This window comes from Heloderma suspectum, chromosome 9 (genome assembly GCF_057233095.1).
Source record: "Heloderma suspectum isolate Gila_16-S chromosome 9, 16-S_ref, whole genome shotgun sequence".
Lineage (NCBI taxonomy): Eukaryota > Metazoa > Chordata > Lepidosauria > Squamata > Helodermatidae > Heloderma > Heloderma suspectum.
The window spans coordinates 3,317,742-3,339,673 of NC_139466.1; the positions used below are offsets into that span (position 1 = coordinate 3,317,742).

Here is a 21,932-nt window from a genome sequence, read left to right on the forward strand (position 1 = left end):
GCATACAGGCTTGATTACTGCAATTTATTATGTACACAGGGCTGCCCTTGAAAATATTCAGTAACTTCAACTGGTTCAAAGTACGAGACAGCCAGTTGGTGGCTCAGTTTCTTAGAGGAGCGTCTTATGCCACACTACCTCTCTAATTACAATTAACAGTTGGCACGATTCTTGAAAGCCCCTTATAAGCTTTACAAGGTAAGGTAAGAGAATATTATTATCCAAACACTAGTGCTGAGGAAGGGAGAGGAAGCTGTGGTATGAATAATTACCATGAAGCACAGTAAGAAATGCCATCTATATGATACTTGTTTGCTTAATAGTCTGAGTAACATCACAGTCTGGTAGCTAAGATTACTCATAGCATCACAGCCTGGAACCTAAGATTAGTAGAGCTAAATGGAATTTCACACATTTGAAATCTGCATTTTTTTTAAAATTAGACAGATTTTAAGATGTGGATTTCACATGCAAAGTTGAAGATCTCTCCCCACGTCCCCCAAGTTTGTTTACCAGTAGGAACATCTCCCTCTTTTTGGAAATTGTCCGATTGGGCAGATATACTGCCTGGGACTATTATATATGTTAAAATTTATGTCAGTGTGTAGTTTATAAGAACTTACCATAAAGCTACCAGATCCTAGCATATCAATTTTTCTATCCAGAATGTTTCAAGTCATTACCATCCAGTGACACAGAAATCACATATATGCTTGAACTTATGTTGGGGGTTGGACTCGATGGCCTTGTAGGCCCCTTCCAACCCTACTATTCTATGATTCTATGTGCAAATCATATCCTATGTGTACAAATCATATCCTTTCAACAGAACTCATAAAAACTAAACTGGCCCATTTTTAGATAACTATTCAAGCTGTTATGTTTTTTGCCTTTGAAGGTAGATTAAATTCCTGGCTTTCTTCCTCTACATTCCTTTTGAACTCTTTTAGTTTATCCGCCACAGAGTAAAGAGCTAATCCAATGCAGATTTGCTGGGAAGTCACCTTAAACCCCAGCAAAATAGACACAGCTCTCTTCTCAGATCTGCTATGTGCAAAACAAATATCTTGTTAGCATCACTTGTGAATTGTGTTAATGCAAGACAGAAAGTGGGAAATTCTCTGGATCCTCTCTCTAAATGGATGGCATTAGGTTCTAGGCATACTAGAACCGACAGGGTTCCTCCCACAATCATGGCTGTAATTTCAGGTGATGCACTAGGTTAAAAAAAATTAACTGAAGCCAAATTGAGTAGTTTTACCTACTGGTTGGAGAGTATGGAACCCTCAGAATGTAGAAACCTTTTTTAGGTGATAGATCTTCCTCCTCTGGTTAATGAATGGCTAATTTTTGTATTTTCCAAAGCACATAAAAACAAAGATAGCCACACTGGTCCATGAATAAAACATCCAAAATCCATGGGAAAAATTCAAAATCCAGTTAGGCAATACCCAGATGCCACAAAAGGCTGTGCAAGCTTTCAAGTCTCAGCCAGGGAAAGAGGCAGATCTTGAGTTACAACTGGTCTTTTATGTTTTCAGAAATGGGTGTCCAGTTCCAGAATGCTAGGTGTTATCTGATACCTACAACACCTACCAGTGACTCTGTCTGCAGTCACCTTTTTTGAACTTGCGTCCATACTACAGACCTCATGGACACAAGATCTAGCCTATTTTTTTAAAAAAAACTTTTCTGCTTCTTTCCCCCTCTTGTACCACATAGACTGATGAAGAGTTCTGGAGAACCAGAAAGCTTGCACAATCCTTTGTGGCATTTGGGTTGGTCTTAAGAAAAGTATTGCCTAGCTGTGGATTCTGGATTTCCTCCCTGGATTTTGGGTCCTTTAAGCACACAGACATTCTGCCCAATTTATAATTCCTCCAATAAAGCCTGTAGTATTGTTATCCCTACGTTGTAAGGCAGAGCAGGGCTGTTGTGCTGCAGGGAATGCTAATCAAACTACATTAAGGACTACACTGTATATTTAATACTATAGACTCAACATTCTTTTGGTCCTGGCAACTCACAAAGCTTGGTGTGTGTTTGTGTGTATTTTGTTTGTTTTGGAGGGGTATTTTAAAAACGTGCACACTTCTGCTTACCTAAGGAAATTGTTCTGTTGGTTGAAACCACTCTCTTATTTCTAGTTGACCCCATTTCACTTCCAAACTGACAGGCATTCAACCACCCAAGTTCACTAATAGAGGGGAACAATAGCAAATGTGTACCTTATCTCTTTTGCAAGGTTTGTCTGATAGAGAATGTGCAGCATTGCTAAATGATCTGTCAAGGTCAGACTCTTGTCGTGCAAATGGTGACCTCAAACCACAAAAGAACACCAATCTGACCACGTGAGAATTATGAAAGAGTTCGCATTTTATACATAGAATATGTACATTGGTTTTGGACATGTGGGTCTTATACATGCAGATTTTATAGAAAACTATTTACAAAAGAGAACTAAACAGCGGGACTGTTTCCAATCAACACACACGTTGGAAGCTCCAGCAATAAAAGTAGTCCTGAAAAAAGTGTGGAAGAATCATATACCGGTACATGAACAATGAAAGGGGGGGGGGGGAGAGAAGAATTTTACTGAACATGAATGCAGAGTGAAAAAAATGCAGTGTCAAACAGATATGACAATATATACACACAAAAGTATAGTCCCTGGCTGCTTCTGGTTACTTTCCAAACTGCTGAAATTGTATTCAGTTTTGCACACATTTACATAAAAGTAGCTGTGTCAATTTGGCTACAGTTGTTGAATTAGTTCAAGGAGGGAAGATACAAAATAATTGAATACTGACCAAGTCATAGTTTTACTTTAAAAAAAAGAAAGAAACCCAAATGCCCTAATCCTACTTTTTGTCTTCATTCTACAGATTATACAAGTGTGCACTTCTCCCTATTAACTCCATCACAATCCAGCATTACAGTCCCTTTCCAGAGTGTGCGCAGCACTCACGTTTCACATGATGGTAGCACTGATCATTATTCTTACAGCACTGCAAGCGTTTCATGGAAACAGAAGAACACAACATGTCAGAGTTTAAACACCACAACACCTGGGGTTTGGTTCACATAGGAATGCATTCACATGGAGAACGTCTTGTATGAACTGGATCTCAGCGAGTACAGTTGCTGCTTCTTACCAACCATTTTTGTGGGCTGGTGGCAAAACATTTTTCACTCCCAAGCAGCAGTGCCTGAATCCCTGGAGATCCCTGTACATACGAGGTAGATATTCTCTGCCCAGATAAGCCCTCAGAAGCATCATATGGAGTGAGAACTGACACTAGGAGAATGATCAAATCTGTGTTCCATGGGCAGCAAACTCAGATTCATTTTAAGAATTGGTGTGCTGGATGAATTAAAAAATAATACAAGCAAAAAATTTATAACAGCACCCCCCACCCCCATTAAACACTATGATTTTGTGCATTTCACCATATTTCCTCCCGGGGGTGGGGGGGGAGGTATGAGAGAAGTAGTTTTCCCACATGCTGCTACTTCTTGAAAGACAAGATTCCCCCTCATCCTTTAAGAGGAATAAAAGATCTTAATACCTACAAATTAAAAAAAAACATTCTAAATAAAAGAACAATAAATAGGTCTAAACATAAAATGGAGATATTTCCATACACTTTTAACAAAATCTGATAATTGCATTTTAATGCAGAACAAAGTGTGCGTGGAGGGGAGGGAGGTTTACAGCGCATGTAATGCCTTTGCCTTCATGTAAAATTAATCTAAATAGCTTAAGTGCTTATGGGCGTACACTGTTTATTCTGTAGGTGGGCAGAAATGATTTTGGTGCTCAATTAGAGCCATTACACAGTTGCCTCTGCCCTAATTGTAACTTAGTTTAATGGCAGTATTTTTGTGGGAAGGGGGAGATCTTTTAACAATTCCCGGTGCCATTTCAATACTACAGTTCTCAAACATATGGCAATTAAAGCAGTTTCAAGTTGGCCTAAGCTTGGAGTACAGGGTGCCTTATTTGTCTCCAACACTGTTTTGATCAATTCAAATGGATTTACTCTGCAAAGGGGAGGAACTTTGGTTTCTGACTTGCAAACAGCTTTCAAGGCAGGCTGCCAATACTGTTCTCATGACAAGGAGACCTAACTCAGAGCAAGGATCTTTGAATTTTATTGAGTCACAGGAAAGATGAATTTGAGCACATTTGTTTAAAGCTTCTGCCAGTGAAAATGCATGCGTGCAGATGTTCACAGTTGTGAGTGCTGGAAGCAAGTAAATCTGACGTAGTTAGAGAAATGGGAAGGATGCCTCAATTAAAAAAATTAATTGCCACCCACCCATCATCTGGCAATCTACACCACTGCACTCCAAGCTTGAAAGGCAGCAGAATTCTCTAGTGTGCCAACTTTTAGCAAATGTTATCTACAAACTGCATGAGACTGGAGAAGTTAGGATTCCACAGAAATGATAAGCTTGGTCGCACTGCGTGGTTCAGTTAGGGAGAAGAGGGGCTTAGAATTCTATGCTAGGATCCAAAGACCCATGCAGCACAGAGACCAGTACTTGTTTCTTGAATAACAGCACCTCTCCTGCCATCTCCCTATGCTGCAAGGCAAACCACCTGCAAAATTAAAAGGGATGTCATGAGCAGTTTGACTTTCGGTAGCGTGGTGGCTGCTGTCCAAAGCAGCACAAGTCCAAAGTATCATTGGGCACACCACCACCAAAAGTAATTTTTTTTTGTCCTGATCCTTATTTGGAATGAAGGGGGAAAAGAAAAGGAGGACTATATTCAGCAGTGAGAAAGGGGACAGAGAGGAGCGGGCTATGCCATTCCCTAAGATAAAGTTTTTGCAGCACCTTTGGAATCCATTTTTGTGTTCTTTGTGTGTCACATGTTTGAAGGACACAATGCCTGCCCAGCATGGGGCTTGGCTTGTTTTGAACCCAACTGCTGCCTCCACACCACACCAGTTTTCTTTTTATTACTAGCTGTGCTGAAGTGGTTTGTGTTTCAGAGGGCATGGATTTGGGTGTGGGGGAAGGAAGAAGGCCCTTACAAACATAAATCTGGCCAAAATCTACACAAAATGTAGTATCTGTCTCTTTCTTTGTTGTGACAAATGAAAATAAAAAAGTAATAAATGCTTACTTAATCTAAAGTAAATCATGCTCTATTTAAAAACTTTATGATACAGTTTAGTGTGCTTTTCATTTGGCCAAAGGATGCCATTTACAAAGCCTGCCCTATGTTCACATCACACCGAGGGGTGGGGGGAAGAGAAGTCAGCCTCAAAAGCTCACTTTGCACATGTCTGGTGAAAAACACATTCAGATCACCAATACCATCACCCTGTTGAATTACAGTAACAGCTCCACCTGCAAACTTAACCCAAAGACAATTATGTACTACTGCAGCCAATAATAAAAGGAAGTTCTTTTGGTAGCAGAAAGTACAAAGAACACAGTTTCTTTATCATTTGGACCAGGGAAGGAAACTTTAGCCTAACTGAATATGGTGCAGGCAAACAGCATTATAAAGACAAAGTCTGGCTTACTCAAACTAACCATATATGTGGAGCAACTGAAAGGTTAATTGAAAGACATGGCAATTTGTATACTCTCTCCTATTCTCACCACACTATTGGGTGAAGTGGGAGAAGCTTTTACGCTTCAGGAAATGCCCATTGTGGAGACTGACTCGTTTTCCCCCTGGGGTTCCAACGGTTGCTGCACAGTTTAGCTTCTACAAATGAGGGGCGATGCAGACTGGGTCGATCGTGGGGGTGCAGTGGCACACTGGCCACGCAGCACCTGCTGCTCTGGTCACAGAGCGGCTGTGGAGGTTGCACAAGAAAGGAGGCTGCCATGTTATCCTTTCCTGTGGTGCCTCATCATGAGTTGCTGTTGCCAGAACGTGGTGTTACTCCCTTGTACTTCCACCCTGCTGTGCCCAGCAGTTGCCCTCTCTTTTCTACAATAGTTAAGTGTGGGGATAGGAAACAGGGCAAGCACAGCATGGCATGGCGCACCCCCTGAACACAAAATGATTTGTAGCCTAGGATTACTAACCACATAGTGCAGAGGAAACAGCTCAATGCCCTAAACCAGCCAGCTGTCCAACGATCTGTAAATATTGCGAAATAGAACTACCCTAGCCTTGGTTTCACTACTCTATGGCATTTCCTTATATTTTTAAAAAAAAAGTAACGTGAAGTCAGGAGCAAGATGTAAAATCCTGACAGTCACAATATAAACCTGAGATTTATTTTATTTTTTTGGCAGTTTTTAACCCAACATCCTTAAATCATAAGCTTCTGTATGACTCATTTAAAATCAAACTATGTGTCATTATTCATCTCAGACAAGGAAAATAATTTAAAAAAGTGACATCCATTGTCCAACAATACATTAAAAAGTGATTAGGTATCAAATTAAATATGATAAATAAAAGCATATTTACATTTTTTCTAAAACCCAAATCTAATAAATTCAAACTGTGCAAACTGAAGAACATCCAACACTCAGATGTTAGTCCTTTAAACTTCACATATTACCAATCTTACAAAAAACCTAATATTTAAAAATACGCATTGCATCTATTGAGACATAAAGGAATTGCAAAAATGTTTAAGACTAGTAAAAGAGTTATCAATTACACAGGCACTTCACATGTAAACAATCTACAGTACAACTGAAAATATTTTGGCACCAACCTAGAATACTGAAAAAACCCACACAACTTGACCTTTATACTGTATACTATTCTGTCATCGCCATTATTATCATCATCCACCCAACTAAAATACTGGAGATGGTACAACAGTAAGAAGTGAAAGAAATGAAGAATACAAATCTGTTGGAAACTGGTAAAAATGGATTACATGATTGATCATCCAGATTTCTGCCACTATGCTGTATGTGGGATTGGGGTTTTTTTGCAAATGTACATAAAAATGATACGAAATGGAAATGTGATTTTTAAGAGCTGCTTTACACATGATATTTTAGCGTGACCCTTCAGTGCACACATTAAGACCATGATGTGCAAGAGAGAAATGCATGCTTTTCAAAATGTTTACATGACACCAAAGAACCAACAACTGGCTAGGACTCTGCCATGTAAACATCTCTAAAGTGATGTGTTTGTCCCTCATTATAAAATGTGCTGCAAACCCAGGAGCAAGCCTAACATAGTGCAGCATTTTTTAAAAGTCAGTTGTTGTTTTTAAAGAAGACATCATGAAGTACTAATGGGAGAAGTCAGACCGTGTACTTCCTGGAAAGAGAATCTGATGATCTCAAAATCTCTTATGGCTCCAAGTTACACAAGCAAGCAATACAATTTTTTTTTACTATGCTGGGTTAAGTGTCAGTTTGACATCAAGGTTCTAAGTATAAGTCCAAAATAAGGCTCTGTCTAAAACATCTGGCCTGCAATGACTTTTGATGGCTTAGGGTGTTCCTCTGGAGGAAACTGAACTGGTTGGGATCAATTCACTCAACGCACGTCATGGCTACAAGTTTGTTCTCTGAGAATCCTATTACAGGCAGGAAAGCTGTGACGCTTTAGATGAAGGTATTTCAAGAAGAGCCTGAACTGTAAGTCCAACTTTCACAAGACCCCTTTCTTCCAAAATGTGATGGGGCAGGCAAAGTCTTTCCTGGAAGATGGAAAAATACATCATCAATATTGTCTGATGCTGTTAAATAAATGGATTTTTTTTTCCTAACTTCAGAAATTAGACAGGGCGCTCTGAGGGAAACTATTTCTCACTCGCCCCCCACCCAGTCCAGATTAATAAGGCAAAGTATAGATTTAAACGTAAGAAGTATTTAAATACAATGCCAAGGCTCCAAAGGGCTACTTCAATTGAAACCAAGGGCTTAGGCATGTCAAGCCAAGTGGCATTTTTAAACTTTTGAGCACCAGCCTATCTCCACCCAAAATCACATCCTGCTTTTGAAGGCCCTAACAGTTTCAAAGCCAGCTTTGAATGTACATGGGTGGCGGTGCTGTTTTGAAATACAATTTCAAAGCTCACTTCGGCATGAACTAGCTGCACAGCTATTTAAATCCCAAACAGCACAATTTTCCAGTAGATTCCCAGGTGTGCGTGGGGGAAAGGGGGGAGCAAAGCGACAGCTTCATGGGCCTTGCTCACCAACTACCATGAGCCATTTTGGCCACTCACAACAGTCTAATGGAGGGATACATCAATGGCTTTATTTGGCTTCACCCTGTGATGGGAAATTGCAACATGTTCCCATTTTCTGACAGATGCACAAATCCCTTTTGCCCAATGAAGGGGAACGGGGTGGGGGAGAGCCAGCATCCATCCACTGTCCAGGAGGCTGCTACAGCCCGAACTCACTGGAAGTGAATTATATGGGTAAAAAGGACATTTTGCCTTCCTCTTTAAGGATAGGGGAATATCTCCACTATATTGCAGGTTCTAATATTGTAAAGCAGCTCCCCCAGCTTATCTTGTGCAACAGCCATAGGGGTGCAAACTTCATTTGATCTGGCTTGCTCTCTTCCCCTCCATCTGAACCTAAGAGCTATGCTACTGCTGAATAGCTCCTACAACGACCTGGACTGGTTATGAAGACCTAACTGGTCATCACAATTAGAAAGGCATGTCAGCATTTTACCTGTGGGACACCCAGTTTTTTACAAGCATCAAGGAAGTTTTCAACATTTCTTCGGCACTTTGCCATACTAAGTTTAGGCTGTTAAAGAGAGATATAAATGTCATCAACTTGAAACTTAAGGTATACATTTACAACAGTAAAAGCTCAGTCACTGAGCTAGGAGAGGCAAAATACTCCTTGAAAGTATCAATTAAAAATGGCTGTCACTGCAAGTCATAGGATTATAGGAGGTTCATGTAATGCACTAGGAAGGGGCCTGAAAAAAAAAAAAAACTGTAACAAGCATGTAGCTTATTAGACTTGAATAGATTGTTTACTCACCACAGCTGGTGATGGGACATGAATACTGGCAACAGATCGAGGTCTTATATGATTGGCTAAATGGCACAGAACCACCCCATCCATTAAAGCTGCTCCAATGTCATCTGGCAAACTGACCTTCAACCGCGACTCGAGATTCTATTGCAAATAAGAGTGCACAAGCAAGACCATGTTCATTGTCGAGGCAGATTTAAAACAGTTTACATTTTTGGTGTGTATAACTTAACTACATATATGGAGATGGGTAACGGGCCACAAGTATTACTTTGTAAGCAACGGGAGCTTCCCCTGGATTCACTTTCAGACAGAAGAAACTTACACCACGCAGCTGCTTTATTTGCTCTCTCTCTTCCCTTAAGTGCTCCATTTTCCTCCTCATTGTGAATCCGGGATCTACGGTACTGTAGTCCTGACGAGAACGACCAAAAGCTGCAAATTGAAAACAGGATATTTGAGAGGTTTTGTTTCATTTTAAAGCACAGTTCCCAAGCATTACTCCAGGCAAAACAAAAAGCCATTTGTGTTAAAGTGAAGGTCAGTCAACACAAGACTTTTCCCACATCACATTCGTCAGTGAGTACCTTTTTGCAGGGCTACAGAACTGGATGCTGCACACAGAGCATTCTGAATTTGTGCAAAGTGAACAAAGCAGGCGTGTTACTTTATTATTTATGCATGTTCATGAAACATATATCCTACCACTCCAACAAATGGTGCCCAAGGACAGGGGTAGGCATAAAGTAGATCTCCAGATGTTTTGGACTTCAACTCCCAGAAGCCCCTGCCAGCCTGGCCAATGGTCAGGAATGCTGGGAGTTGAAGTCCAAAACACCTGGAGATCTACTTTGTGCCTCCCTCTGCCCAAGGAGACTAACAGCAATAACATAAATACAACAAAATATAACAAAATAACTTATACGCCAATTTAGCATATGAACCAGCAGTGTAGAGAAGTAAAATTAATCTGATTGGGAGGATAGCAGGAAGAGAAGGAGACTGACAGCTGGGCCAAACAACAACATGAACTACTTTGTCAAACTTCAGACCACTAGTCTAGCTTTCTCTTACCCCAGGATTCTGAACCACAGGCCATGCTGGCAGGGGCTGATGGGAATTGAAGTCTAAAACATCTGGACGGCATCAGATTGGGGAAGGCTGCATTAGTCCATCTGGCCCAGGACCACCTACTTCAACAATGGCTCCCCAAGATCTTGCAGTGGGGCTTGGAAAGACTTGTGTCCAAGAGCGTTTTACTGGGAATGCCAGGGATTGCAAAGCGTATGCTCTGCCACGTATCAGACCTCCCTGGACAGTTGCTTGAAACTACATTTAAAGGCGAACAGGCCAGTTTGCATTATGCATGCACACACTGGAATAGCTTCCTATTACCTTCCGTTTAAACACTAAATTTCACCTCACATTTAGCCGTTCACTTGTTCAGAGATTCCCCTGGAACATTTTGAGGCCTGCTTTGGTTTTTTTTCTCTGGAAATTTTGCACAACCTGAAATATTCGGCACATTCACATCTTTTTCCAAACAGCCACCTCTACACGTCTCAACCAAGGATCTATTGACCACCTGCCCCATTGCCTTCTTTGGTGAATATTTGATTATCTTAAGGTAGTTTGTGAAGGACTTTTAACACTTTGAAAATCCCAGCATATATAGTCAAATTGGCATATGGTTATTCCACACCTCCCAAGGAATCTACAGCAAGGAATTGCTTCTCTTGGTGATAGCAGCTCTATCCTTCCACCACATCCTACTTCTAAGTCATCTGTTTTCCATGCACCCCTCAGACATTTAGCATGTGGAATGATGCCTCACCTGATCTGGGCTTCAGTCCAAAAGGGCCATGAGAAGTGCCATCTGCCCTTTCATAATCCTGGGGGGAGGGGGGGAGAGAGAGAGAGAGAGAGAGGGAGAGAAGGTAAGATATTAGAAGGCAACACAATACAACTGAAAATGCACCAAGGATTGTTTTCATGTGGCAAGTACCTGTCCCTCAAGATTACAAGGAAAAACTGCTTTGCTTTCTAACTTAGATGGACAAGTATAATGTTTGGGAAAATAGTAGATAGGATTGCCCACTCCCTTCTAGGTGTGGACAAGAAGGCTTGGATGCCCTGCATCTGAAAGTTCATCTGCTTGGGCAGCCCCAAGGAAATGAACCAGAGGTTGTTCAGAAGAATTGCCCAGGGAGCAGATCTTGTTTAAAAGGGACAGCAGCAGCAGCAGCTTATGAAATTTTAGACCAGTCTAGCTAGGCCAAATTATGTGCCAATGCCACATAATGGCAGGTGAAAGGAGAACCTGATATCCCTTAAACATTTCCTCTTCAAAAATCTATTCAGTAACACTTGTTTTTAACAAGGAAAAAAGGAGGTAGCTTAAGAAGTTACAAGCCTGAAGTTATTTTTCTGCTTCTCTCTGATATGCACTGCAGCTAGCATATAATAGGTTCTGAATAATTCTTCAAGAGAATTCCTACTGTGCAATCTCCTCCAATTTCACAAAGAATGACATGTTTCAACTGAGATCCACACATTAGCAGATAGAGAACACACACACAGACACACACACAAAGACTAGTACCTCAGACGACACAGGAGACTGTGGAGACACATTAGTATTATCACTGTCTTGCTAAAAAGAAACCAAAAAGATGGAATTATAAGATGAACATATGTTTTTAAAAGGAAAGTTTGGCATGTGATTATGAATATGCATGCAAACAAATGTGTTCATTTCTTATACACTGATGCAGAGAACATTGGTTATTGAGTGGATTAAAATATAATTAATAAATAAATAAACATGACTAATTGTGTGTACATATACCAAAAAAGCTAGACATGTATATGCTCAGCAATATTACAAATGAGGGATCTGGAAAGTATCTGAAGCTTGATCCCACTGCAAGCGGAACAGTACGTCACTTTTAATACTTGCAGTTAGTTTAGGGCTATAACTGCAACTCAGCAAAACTTGTCTGCTATGCAGACAGAATTCCATGGCTAGCTAAAGAAGTTAAAGAACTGAGCATAAAGCTAACAATGGGAAGCCCCAACTATGCCCTGACACTCACTTGTTAGACTGTGGCTGCTATCTACATAGCTCATGCTGTCCTTAAAAGGGTTAAACATAACATTTTAGTTCTCTTTCTAAGAGCTTTTTAAAAATGAAATACTGTTTCTCTCCTAATCTTCCTAAATTCCTGCAGGATTAAGCCCGAGAAATCCACTATTCCCCTTACTTGAAGTAAACAGAGTAACTGGGGAAAAAGCTAAAATAATTAAGAACTGGACGCTGCTTTAGGAACCTTAGCACTGGCAATAAACAAGACTCCTAGTCCAGCTATACTAGCAATTCTACCAGCTAACCTCTAAGAACAGACCTTCTGTGCTCAGAGTATGGCTGGGCTCATTTTGTTTTGCTTAGAGCGTCTGGCCAAATCTGGGGTGGCATTTCAGCCAAACACCCGAGGCATAATGAAAGGGGAGGGTGCAACCATTCATGGAGAGGGGCTAACAATTCTGGCATGGGGGGAATGTCTTACTTCCCCAGTTCCTTTTCAACATTTTTCTTTCCTTTCCTTTTTTTAATTGATTTTAAAGCCAGTGCTGTGGCAGCGGTGGAACTCTGTGCCCCCCCCCCCGCTTCTTCTCAGAGGAAGAAAGCAATGCTAGTGGTGGCAGCCAGAGCTCCACAGCTGCACCAAAGTTGCTTTAAAATCTGTTAAAAAGAAAATGTTTTAAAAAGAAGGAAGGGGGAAGTAAGACCACCACCCACACGTGTATGCTGCAATTGATAATGCCCTCTCTGCAAAATCATTTTACAGATTGAATCACAACTCCCAAAACAGCTGCCCCTCCATTCACCACCTGCAAACACACTGGCAAATTGGGGTGGCAGTTTCAGCCCACACCAGATTAGTCACTCCTAGCACAGCATCGGTACTCAAGATTTTAAGCCATTTGGATGTGTGTTTGGGGCAGGTAGGGGTGGGGGAGAAGCAATAGGCAAAAATGAAGAAAATACCAAAAACCCTAGGAAATCCTCATTTGAAAAATCTCCATGCTTAGCTATTTTAAGGCATAGTTTCAAGAGCTGAGCATCAGCTCCCCAGAAGCTAGCATTTTATGCTGACAGACATCATGGAGACAAAACATAAAAGCCCAATGCAATATAGGGAGCTCATCTTTATAAGCAGCAGTAGCAGTATCTCTGTGGCCCAGAAGCTGTGTGTATGAGTCTAAGGTAGGATTATTACTGATACTTAGTATAACCCATCAATTAGATCAACATATGTTTCATTTTCTCATGTTAAAGTCCTAACTCACCTCATCATTTTCGTTTCCACTTGAACTCTTCCGAGAAGACTTGTACTGAAAAGGAAGCTGTTTTTAATAAATTGGTAACTCAGCGAAGATATGTGCATTCTCCTGCAAAGCCTTATAGATTGTTCCACCAAAGGAGATTTCCTCTGACTGTTCCAATGTGTAATGAAAACAAACTCTTCCCCAATCCAGGCATCCGTGCTAGGTTAAAAAGTTGTTTTATTGTTTGTATCTTTGGTACTTGGTAAGTGTTTTGGTTGTCAGAACATCATTCTGAATACCCTAAATGGTGTTTTGGCAACCAAAATGTTTACCACATACCAAGGGTAAGAACAATAAAGCAACTTTTTAACCTAGCACACATCTGAATGGACAGAGGAAAACTCCATTGGTGGAATTAACAAAGTTTTGTTTTCGACAGTTTTTATAACATTACATTTATACAAAGCAGTCAGAAGCTATGCTGGGTTTGGTTGATTTCTGCCATTGAAGCCACAGTCCATAGCGAAGCCCCTCTACTGCGTCACTTTGTGGGCTGTGGTGAGGTTCAACCTGTACTGGAGGGGGCTGCACATCCCCCAAAAGATCAGGTTCATAGTTTGGGGGTGCTCTTGGACCCAGAACTGTCACTTGAGGTACAGGTGAACTCAGTCGCACAGACCACTTTTTATCAGCTTAGGCTGATATACCAACGACACCCCTATCTGGCCAGAGATAGCCTAGCTAAAGTTATCCATGCTCTGATAACCTCTCGTCTGGATTACTGCAACGTGTTATAGGTGGGGCTGCCTTTGAAAATGGTCCAAAAACTTCAGCTAGTCCAAAATAAGGCAAAAGATTATTAACAGGGACTGGTCCACAAGATCACATTAGGCTAGTACTTTACCAGCTGCACTGGCTGCCAGTCCATTTCTGATTCAAAGTGCTAATATTAACATTCGAAGTCCTAAACAGCTTGGGGCCAGGTTATCTGAAGGATCGCCTCCTCCCATATGTACCTGCCCGGACCCTAAGAACATCCTCAGGGGTCCTTCTCCAGGAGCCTGCACCAAAGGAAGTGAGGTGGGTGGCTTACCAGGAAGAGGGCCTTTTCTGCTGTGGCCCCCCAGCTGTGGAATGAGCTCCCTAGAGAGGTGCACCTGGCACCTACTTTGTACTCCTTCTGGCACCAGGTGGAGACCTTTTTATTCTCCCAGTATTTTAGCATTTTAGCTTCCTAATCTTTTAGCTCTGGTGTTTTAAATCTGTATTTTAAATCCCTGCATTGCTGCTAGGTTTTATTCTGGTTGTACTGTTACATTGTGGTTTTAAGTTTTCATATTTTATATTGTTTTATGCTGCACTCTGTGGTTTTAATTTTTGTGAACTGCCCAGAGAGCTGAGGTTATCGGGTGGTATAGAAATGAAAATAAAATAAAATAAATAAATACATTTGTCCTTGTTGAAAAAAATATAGAGGATGTAGTTACGCTGACATTTTATGGTGGCAAAACGGATATCACTGGTTGTTTCTCTTTGGTGCTGTGAGATGTGAGTTAGGAAACTACACATATGTAACAGACAATGGCTTAGTTCTCACTGAGGCGGCAAATCTGTGTCTGGGATAGACCACTTCATACTGCAGGTAGGAACACAGATGAATGAATGCTTCTCTCTATTTAACCCCCCTCCCCGCAAAAAACCATTCCTCATACAAAAACAGATGCCAGGAGAAGTATTCTACTGTAAGGCTGCAATCTTACACAGACCTATATGGAAGTAAGACCTAATGGAACAAATCCTGCCTGAAACCCTGGAGAGCCACTGCCAGTCAGTGTAAAATGTAGTCTGCTTTGACTGTATGATGTCTTGTTACTTTTGTCCTACATCCTCCTTGAAGATTTACTATCATGACTTAAACATCCAACAATGTAGTTTCATAATGGAGGACATTTTATTTTTCAGTTCAATTTGAAGCTTAGCACAGACATTACAATTATGTTCAGTGGGTGCCAAAGAAATTCTTGTAAGCTCAGAAAGACAGATAGTGCCACCTCGTGGCAAGTTCTTGCTTTCAAATTTAAGCCAAAGTTAAAGACAACAAAGTCAAAGAGAAATGCCAGTATCTGAGATTTGGAGAATCTTCAGGTCAGAAATAACAACTAATCCTGCTAGGAGGTATCAATCATGCCAAGAGAATTATCCCCATCCCGTCCTCAGTATAATTTTATGCGTTTGAATAGTTTGGGGGAATGCCAGAGGTTTGGATTGATAAGCATGCTATCTACACAAAGTCAGACCAATATAACAACAGGAGATGTGGCTAGAAGGTGTGCATAAGCAAACAGTCTGAATGTCTGATCTAGTACATGAGTTTGGAAGTAGGTCAAGACAAACTACTTTTTGAAAAGGATATGATACATTTATGGAAGACAGTTGTGTGAACAGTTATTAGCCAGACTAAAAACATACGGAAACTTCATATATAGGAGCAGTAGTGTTTTGACTACTAGATGTCAGGAACAGAGGGACATGCTGCCATCATGCTTGTGAACCTCTGAGAAACATCTGGCTAGCCATTGCAACAGACAGGTTGCTAGACTGGGTGGGTCTTTGTTCTAATCCAGCAAGGCAACTTTTAGCTGATTTTTCAGATCACACAAATCTTTTAATATTTGCATCATCTTACCCCTGCTGCCCAATTAGGAAATTCTATAATCAAATACCTCCAAGAGAATTCTGAAATTACAAATGAGATTCCAATGGCTAATACAACTCAGCTTGGCCTCCTGACCAGTAATAAAGGTTTGCCAGATGAGAAGCAGCAATGCCAGGCCATCATAGATGGACCATCAGCACCCTTCACTGATAAGAAAGGATAAGGAGGTGCCAATATTGAATTTATAGTTATGCCTTCCACTTAGCATCGTTAAAGAGGGTGCCATAAAACAATTAGCTACATAATGAGGCCAGATGGGCCATCAGATAAGTAACCAGAAATGTTATCCCAGATCATAAATACAATGGATATCAAATAAGAAAACAAGCTCACAAGACAGGATGATACCAAAGAAATATTTTTGTGTCACAAACATACCCGTAACATGTCAAGGAAGGCTAAAATGTTTGTATAAGTATGTTGTTACGCTCATTAGTCTTGATAAGAAGCTTAATGCAATAACCTTATTTAGACCTATGAAGATTTGAAGTAGAAATGCTATTTTTAGAATTCTTAGATACCGAACATAAATAGTAATAAAAATAGTTTGAGCATATTTCATAGCATCCAGAAAGTATATAAAAGAGACTCAAAACACGCAACAGTGGGAGCTCTCCTCCGTAATCAGCTTCCCCAACGCGTTGCCTATAGAATCAACCTGGTAAGCTCAATATGAATTATCACTTAGAACAAGCAAGTATATTTGACTCTGCTTAGAAGCCTTGTTTAGAATGATTCTAGATGCTTCATGTGTTTGAATTTACGCATGCACAAGCGCTTGCATTTAGTACTGTTATGCTGATACTTCTATAGTAAAAAGACACATCTTGTCTGAGAGAGTATTTCTTAAGAAACAGAATTCTGTATCGCACATATCGAGAGTGAAGTATTAAGCTTGCTCTAAGATAGTACCTAGTTTTAAGAGGGCTTTCTATATTGTAGTTAATCGGGGAGCCCAGCATTGCCGACATACTAGTCACATATCTTGGGAAAACCTCTGAACTGGAGCACATATCATAACTTTCCTTTGTTATATTACGTGACCCTTTTATTACAGTCCTAAACTGTATTTTTGTATTCAAACCACTCCATTCCAGAGATCTCACACACATATCAGCCTGTTCTAGCTCTCTTCTAAGCAGGGGGGCCGCGCACACATACACACATATAGACACACATGTACGCACACTCTAGCGATCCTGCTACCAGTGAGGAAAGAGCGATCTATTTCAGGATCACTGGGGGATGGGATCTGGCAGTGGCAGGGTCAGGGCACCCATGAGGGACCATAATTAAAGTCTTGGAGGGCCACACGTGGCCCACAGATAGTGCACCTCAGCTTCTCAGCATCAGGCTTACCTCAGCTTCTCCTACAATTTTCTCCCAGAGTTTTCTTCACCTTTTTAAAACGTGGATTTGGCATCAGTGACTGTCTGCACTTAAGATCAGTCAGTTTAAACTTTCCCGGTATAGTTTCCTCAGACTACAAGGAAAATTGTCACTGAATTAACATTGAACTTAAGCTATTTTTAAAAGTAGCAGCTTTTGTATTGAGTGTGTGTGCACATGAAAAAATGGCTATTTAGGAAAATTATATGTGAGAGTACAATCTTTTCAGAGCAGCTCTTTAAATTATATCACATCGTAATTGAGAGGATGAAGACTGGGAGAAGTATTTGTTTGCTTAATGCATTTCTTTCTGCATGCTCAACTTATACAAAACTAGCAGCAATATCAATCATGTAGCACTTGGCAATGTAAAGTGCTCTTTAATCCTCCTCATAAAATTGTCTTTATTTCCACTTTATGTAAATAAGGAAATCAAGGGTGAGGAACACTGACTTGCTCTTCAATGGATCTGGGAACTCTATGGGCAATTGGAATATTGTCAAGACTAGAATACACAACCTCCAAATACATATTGCCCTAGACATGAAAGCTAGAAGTACATGAGTTCATGGGGTCCACGCTTAAAGCAGTCTTCACGAGGTTAGCATATGACAATGTTATGTAGATTTTCTAACGTAGTATTTCAGCGTACTATTTGTTTCAAAGTAAGTTATCTGAAATGTATAGTAAAAACATTTAACAATTTAACTGAATTGTCATTCACCAGCAGCTTGCTAATGGGGGCAGAAATTCCCTTTTTACAGTTCCTTGCTTTTTGACATTTAGAAGGCAAGGCCAACTTTACACCTCAACTGGCTGCTTTATTAAAAACCAAGGAAGTCTTTATTAGATACTCAGGATGGTAATCAAATCAAACATTAAACCCACCACCATATAGTAGTGACATACCTTGAAATATTCTCTTTTCATTTGCTTACTACTCCGTCTCTTATCCTCATTCTGCCAGATAACTGGCTGCATGTCTGGCCAGTGATGCTCATCTGGATGGTCTTTCTGATTCTCCATGGACTATGGGGAGAAAGAGGTCACTTTACAAAGCCAAGAAGTCCACATTCCAGTCTTCTAGAAAGAGCCAGCAGTTTAGATGTCTTTACAGTGCTCTGCCAGAACTGGCCCTGATGCAAATTAAGTAGGATTTTCCTAAGCATAGAGCTCTGAAGATCAGGGAAAAGCTGTGTGAAGGCTGATACTAATACTGTGCACGTCGAGATTTGTCTGCACCTTACTTTAGATTTAGGAAACAGTAAGGATGCAATCCTATCAGGATGCCCGTGAGCCTCCAAACTTTTTGCTAGATGGGCGTTTTCACCCGTCTAGCTGGGGCTCTGCAGAGTGGGAGGGAAGGAAGCTGGGGAGACCAGAGTATTCTTCGTAAGCTGGGCTCACCAGTCCCCTCACCTCTCCCAGAACCGCCCCCTTTCCCTCCTCTCTGAGATCTTATATTTCCAATCAAGAACCTAGGTTACATTAGTAACCTTTTTGTTATTGCTATGATACGGTATTATATGTAAAAGTTTATTAGTAAAAGTGGAAGGTGGCAGAATAAAAAAAGGCCACTAGAATATGAAAAAGCCACTAATATTCCCATTTAGAGTACAATATTGTTAATGTTTTTCTACTTAAGCAGCCATGCAAACCAGATTCAGAGAACTGGTGAAAACACACAAGAGAATGTAGTGGAGAGACAGGAAAAATCTGAGGACTGATGAACACAATGGCCTGGTTCAGACATAAGCTAAACTATGGATAGGTATTATGTGAATGACTCTGGGAAGCCTCGCTCCTTGTCCAATTTGCTCATGAGGAGATCAGAAGATTTTGCTTCTCTTTAGTGTTTTGTCTGGACATCAAAAAACTGGTTAGTCTTAACTACGGTCTTCTGAAACAAGCCAACTTCAAACTGTGTTGGGTTGCTTGAATAAACCAGAGTTAAGATTAACTAGTTTAGGGTTTGGACATTAACACTAGAGTGCGGTTAACTGAAAACAGAAGTGAAAGCTTCCAATCTCTTTGCAGCCACACTGAAGGGGGGGCGGGCTGAGAGTTCGAGCCTTGCCCAGGTTCGTTCACAAACAGTAAGGAACTACATCCAAATGAGGCCAATGATACTGCTACATGGAGAGTCTTTAAATCGTTTCATGTTTCCGTGGGAGTAGCAAGCCCACGCTCTCCATGTGCATCTGTTTTTTTCCGCACCATAGGAGAGATAGTTTTGCAGTGGTGGGGAGAAAACTGCCTGATGGCTGGAGCGAGGCAGTGCACTCAAAGGGCTTGCACATGGAGAGAAATTGGTTAAGACTGCAAAAGAGGACAATTTAAGAACAGCACTTTGGGAAGGAAACAATCTTGCTGGATTCAGGTTTGTTCCTGGATATTTGCATTTATAGACAGAGCCATCAATTCCCATGTCGATCTCATATACTATATATGGCTAAGTTTGCCACCCTAGCAGCTGTTCATTTCTTAACTGAGCTTTCTAGCACTCAAGGTACCCACAAAACAAACAACAAATCAGCTTGGTAAGCAGATGCTTCATAACAATTAAAGCAAACCAATACAAATATTGAGTTTAAGCATCATAGCACAGGCAATAGCTGTTGCAGTTGGGTGAAAAGGAGGCCCCACACAAAGGTTTGATATATGCATACTTTAAAAAACAAACAAACAGCAGCTCGTCTGCTATCAAGGCTAGGGTAACGAAAAGTGGGATGGAAGAAACACCTGTAATGCATCAGAAGATTAAGTAAATGCAAGAATGCATCATGCAATTTCTCTTGAACACAATTTCATTTGGCACCTCTGACTAACAGTAAGATACCAACTATGGATATAACAATCCTGCCAGCCAATCAAGAATGAACAAGCAAAATGGTCAAAGCTGCCCAGAGAGGTATGTTTGATGTTTGCTTATCTCTGCATTACCTGCCAGCTGTACAGGGACGATGGAGAGCTGGCTTCATCTGCTGAAAGGCTGTATGAAAACACATATTGTTTATTAGACTGGATAGTTTCCTTTTACACTGGCATATACCACTGATGCAGGCAGCTTACAATTAGATTCAGAACATGCCCAAAACATTTCTTCATAACCAGAGTCTAGACACATAAGAATTTAAAAAACAAAGCAAGAAAAAGAGAAAAGTATCCACACAAACTGCACAGGTGTGGATGACCACCCTCAGAAAATTTATTTACAGCTTTGATAAAAGAATGAAGCAGTATGGAAAATCACTGTTTGATTGTTTACACCAAGGGCGGGGGATGCTTTTTCTTTTGAGGGCCACATCCCCTCAGGGGTAATCTGTCAGGGGTCATCTTCTGAAGATAGGTAGGTCCACAATGTTCTCTCTCTTTTGCCACATCCTTCCCACTCCCTATCCAATAGGCTGCTATGGAAGGCAGAGGGGACAGACAGCTCTTGCTAGAGGTCTGAACGGGGCATTTATAAAAAGCTTTTAAAATCAGGCTGAGGCACACGTGCAGCTCTAGGGCCACAGGTTGCCCACCTCTGGTTTACAGCAAAGAAATGTTCACTTTTTTTTATTACAAATGCAGTTTGTAAGGGATTATTAAGGAATTCAGGTGATGTACTCCTAAAGAAAAAAAATTCGGCAGGATTATCCTTTCATATCATTACTTGTCTGTTGGACATCTAAATTCCTGGAAGTATATTCTTGGAATATTCAGTATAAGTATATTCAGAAGCGTTAATTTTAATGAATAATCAGCTCTGCTAAAGACCTCTGAAAACATAACACCAAGACAAATTGTTTTCTCAAATACTCAGAAGCAGAACAAGGCTATTTAACGACTTGCTTAAACATTATGTAAGCAGGAATTCAGCTAACACTAACAACAAAAAATGGTGCCATGCCATAATTAAACATTTTAGAGGGGCCCTAGCTTAGTGGTAGAGCCCCTACTTTGCAGGCAGAAGGTCTCAGGTTCAATCCCCAGCATCTCCAGGAAGGGCCAGAAACACTCCTCCCTGAAACCCTGGAGAGCCACTGCCACTCAGTGTCGACAACACTGGGCTAGATAGACCAATGCGCTGTTAAGGCTGCTTCTTAACATGGTACCTATGGAAGGCTATCAACATGCATTTTGAAGGCCATTTCTTAAAGCACAGTTGTCACATCTCCTCCCTTTGAAACACTTCTGAAACTTTTGTAGGCTGCTGCATCCTGAAACAGTATCTCAAGAGTAGCCATGATCAAGAGCACTTCATGCAAGGGTATATTTTAGAATCAATTTCTGCTATCTGAAGGTGACATGGAGCTTTTGAGAAAGAATGATTTACTTGGCAGACAGCCATTATTCGCCACCCCAACCCATCCACAACGGGGTTCACCCAAATTATTTTAACACAAAAGAAAGCACAATACCTTTTTTCTGATTCCACAGTCTGTTTTGGTCTGTTTCTTGTGCTTGCTGAGCTGGAGTGATTCAGAAGTCTAAAACCAAACACACAAATACACACTTGAAACCACACACACTGCATGCAGAAATGGCTCGCTTTAAC

The 21,932-nt window shown here is 40.8% G+C and overlaps 1 protein-coding gene across 3 annotated transcripts in view; it reads right to left on the reverse strand.

The window, feature by feature from the left end:
* Nucleotides 1-1,682: 1,682 nt before the first annotated feature.
* The window catches only part of LRCH2 (leucine rich repeats and calponin homology domain containing 2), a 60,882-nt gene continuing 40,632 nt past the window's right edge, over nt 1,683-21,932 (reverse strand). For 2 of the 3 annotated variants that reach the window (XM_084813544.1, XM_084813543.1), the window contains 10 exons: nt 21,796-21,864; nt 20,333-20,381; nt 18,299-18,418; nt 13,306-13,350; nt 11,558-11,608; nt 10,790-10,847; nt 9,281-9,390; nt 8,962-9,099; nt 8,641-8,718; nt 1,683-7,649 (listed from right to left, as the gene is read on the reverse strand). In XM_084813544.1, the coding sequence (XP_084669670.1) occupies nt 7,530-7,649; nt 8,641-8,718; nt 8,962-9,099; nt 9,281-9,390; nt 10,790-10,847; nt 11,558-11,608; nt 13,306-13,350; nt 18,299-18,418; nt 20,333-20,381; nt 21,796-21,864 (838 nt within the window). In that variant the 3' untranslated portion in view covers nt 1,683-7,529. Of the gene's footprint in view, nt 7,650-8,640; nt 8,719-8,961; nt 9,100-9,280; nt 9,391-10,789; nt 10,848-11,557; nt 11,609-13,305; nt 13,363-18,298; nt 18,419-20,332; nt 20,382-21,795; nt 21,865-21,932 lie in introns of all 3 variants that reach the window. The other variant, XM_084813542.1, reaches the window with a different exon arrangement.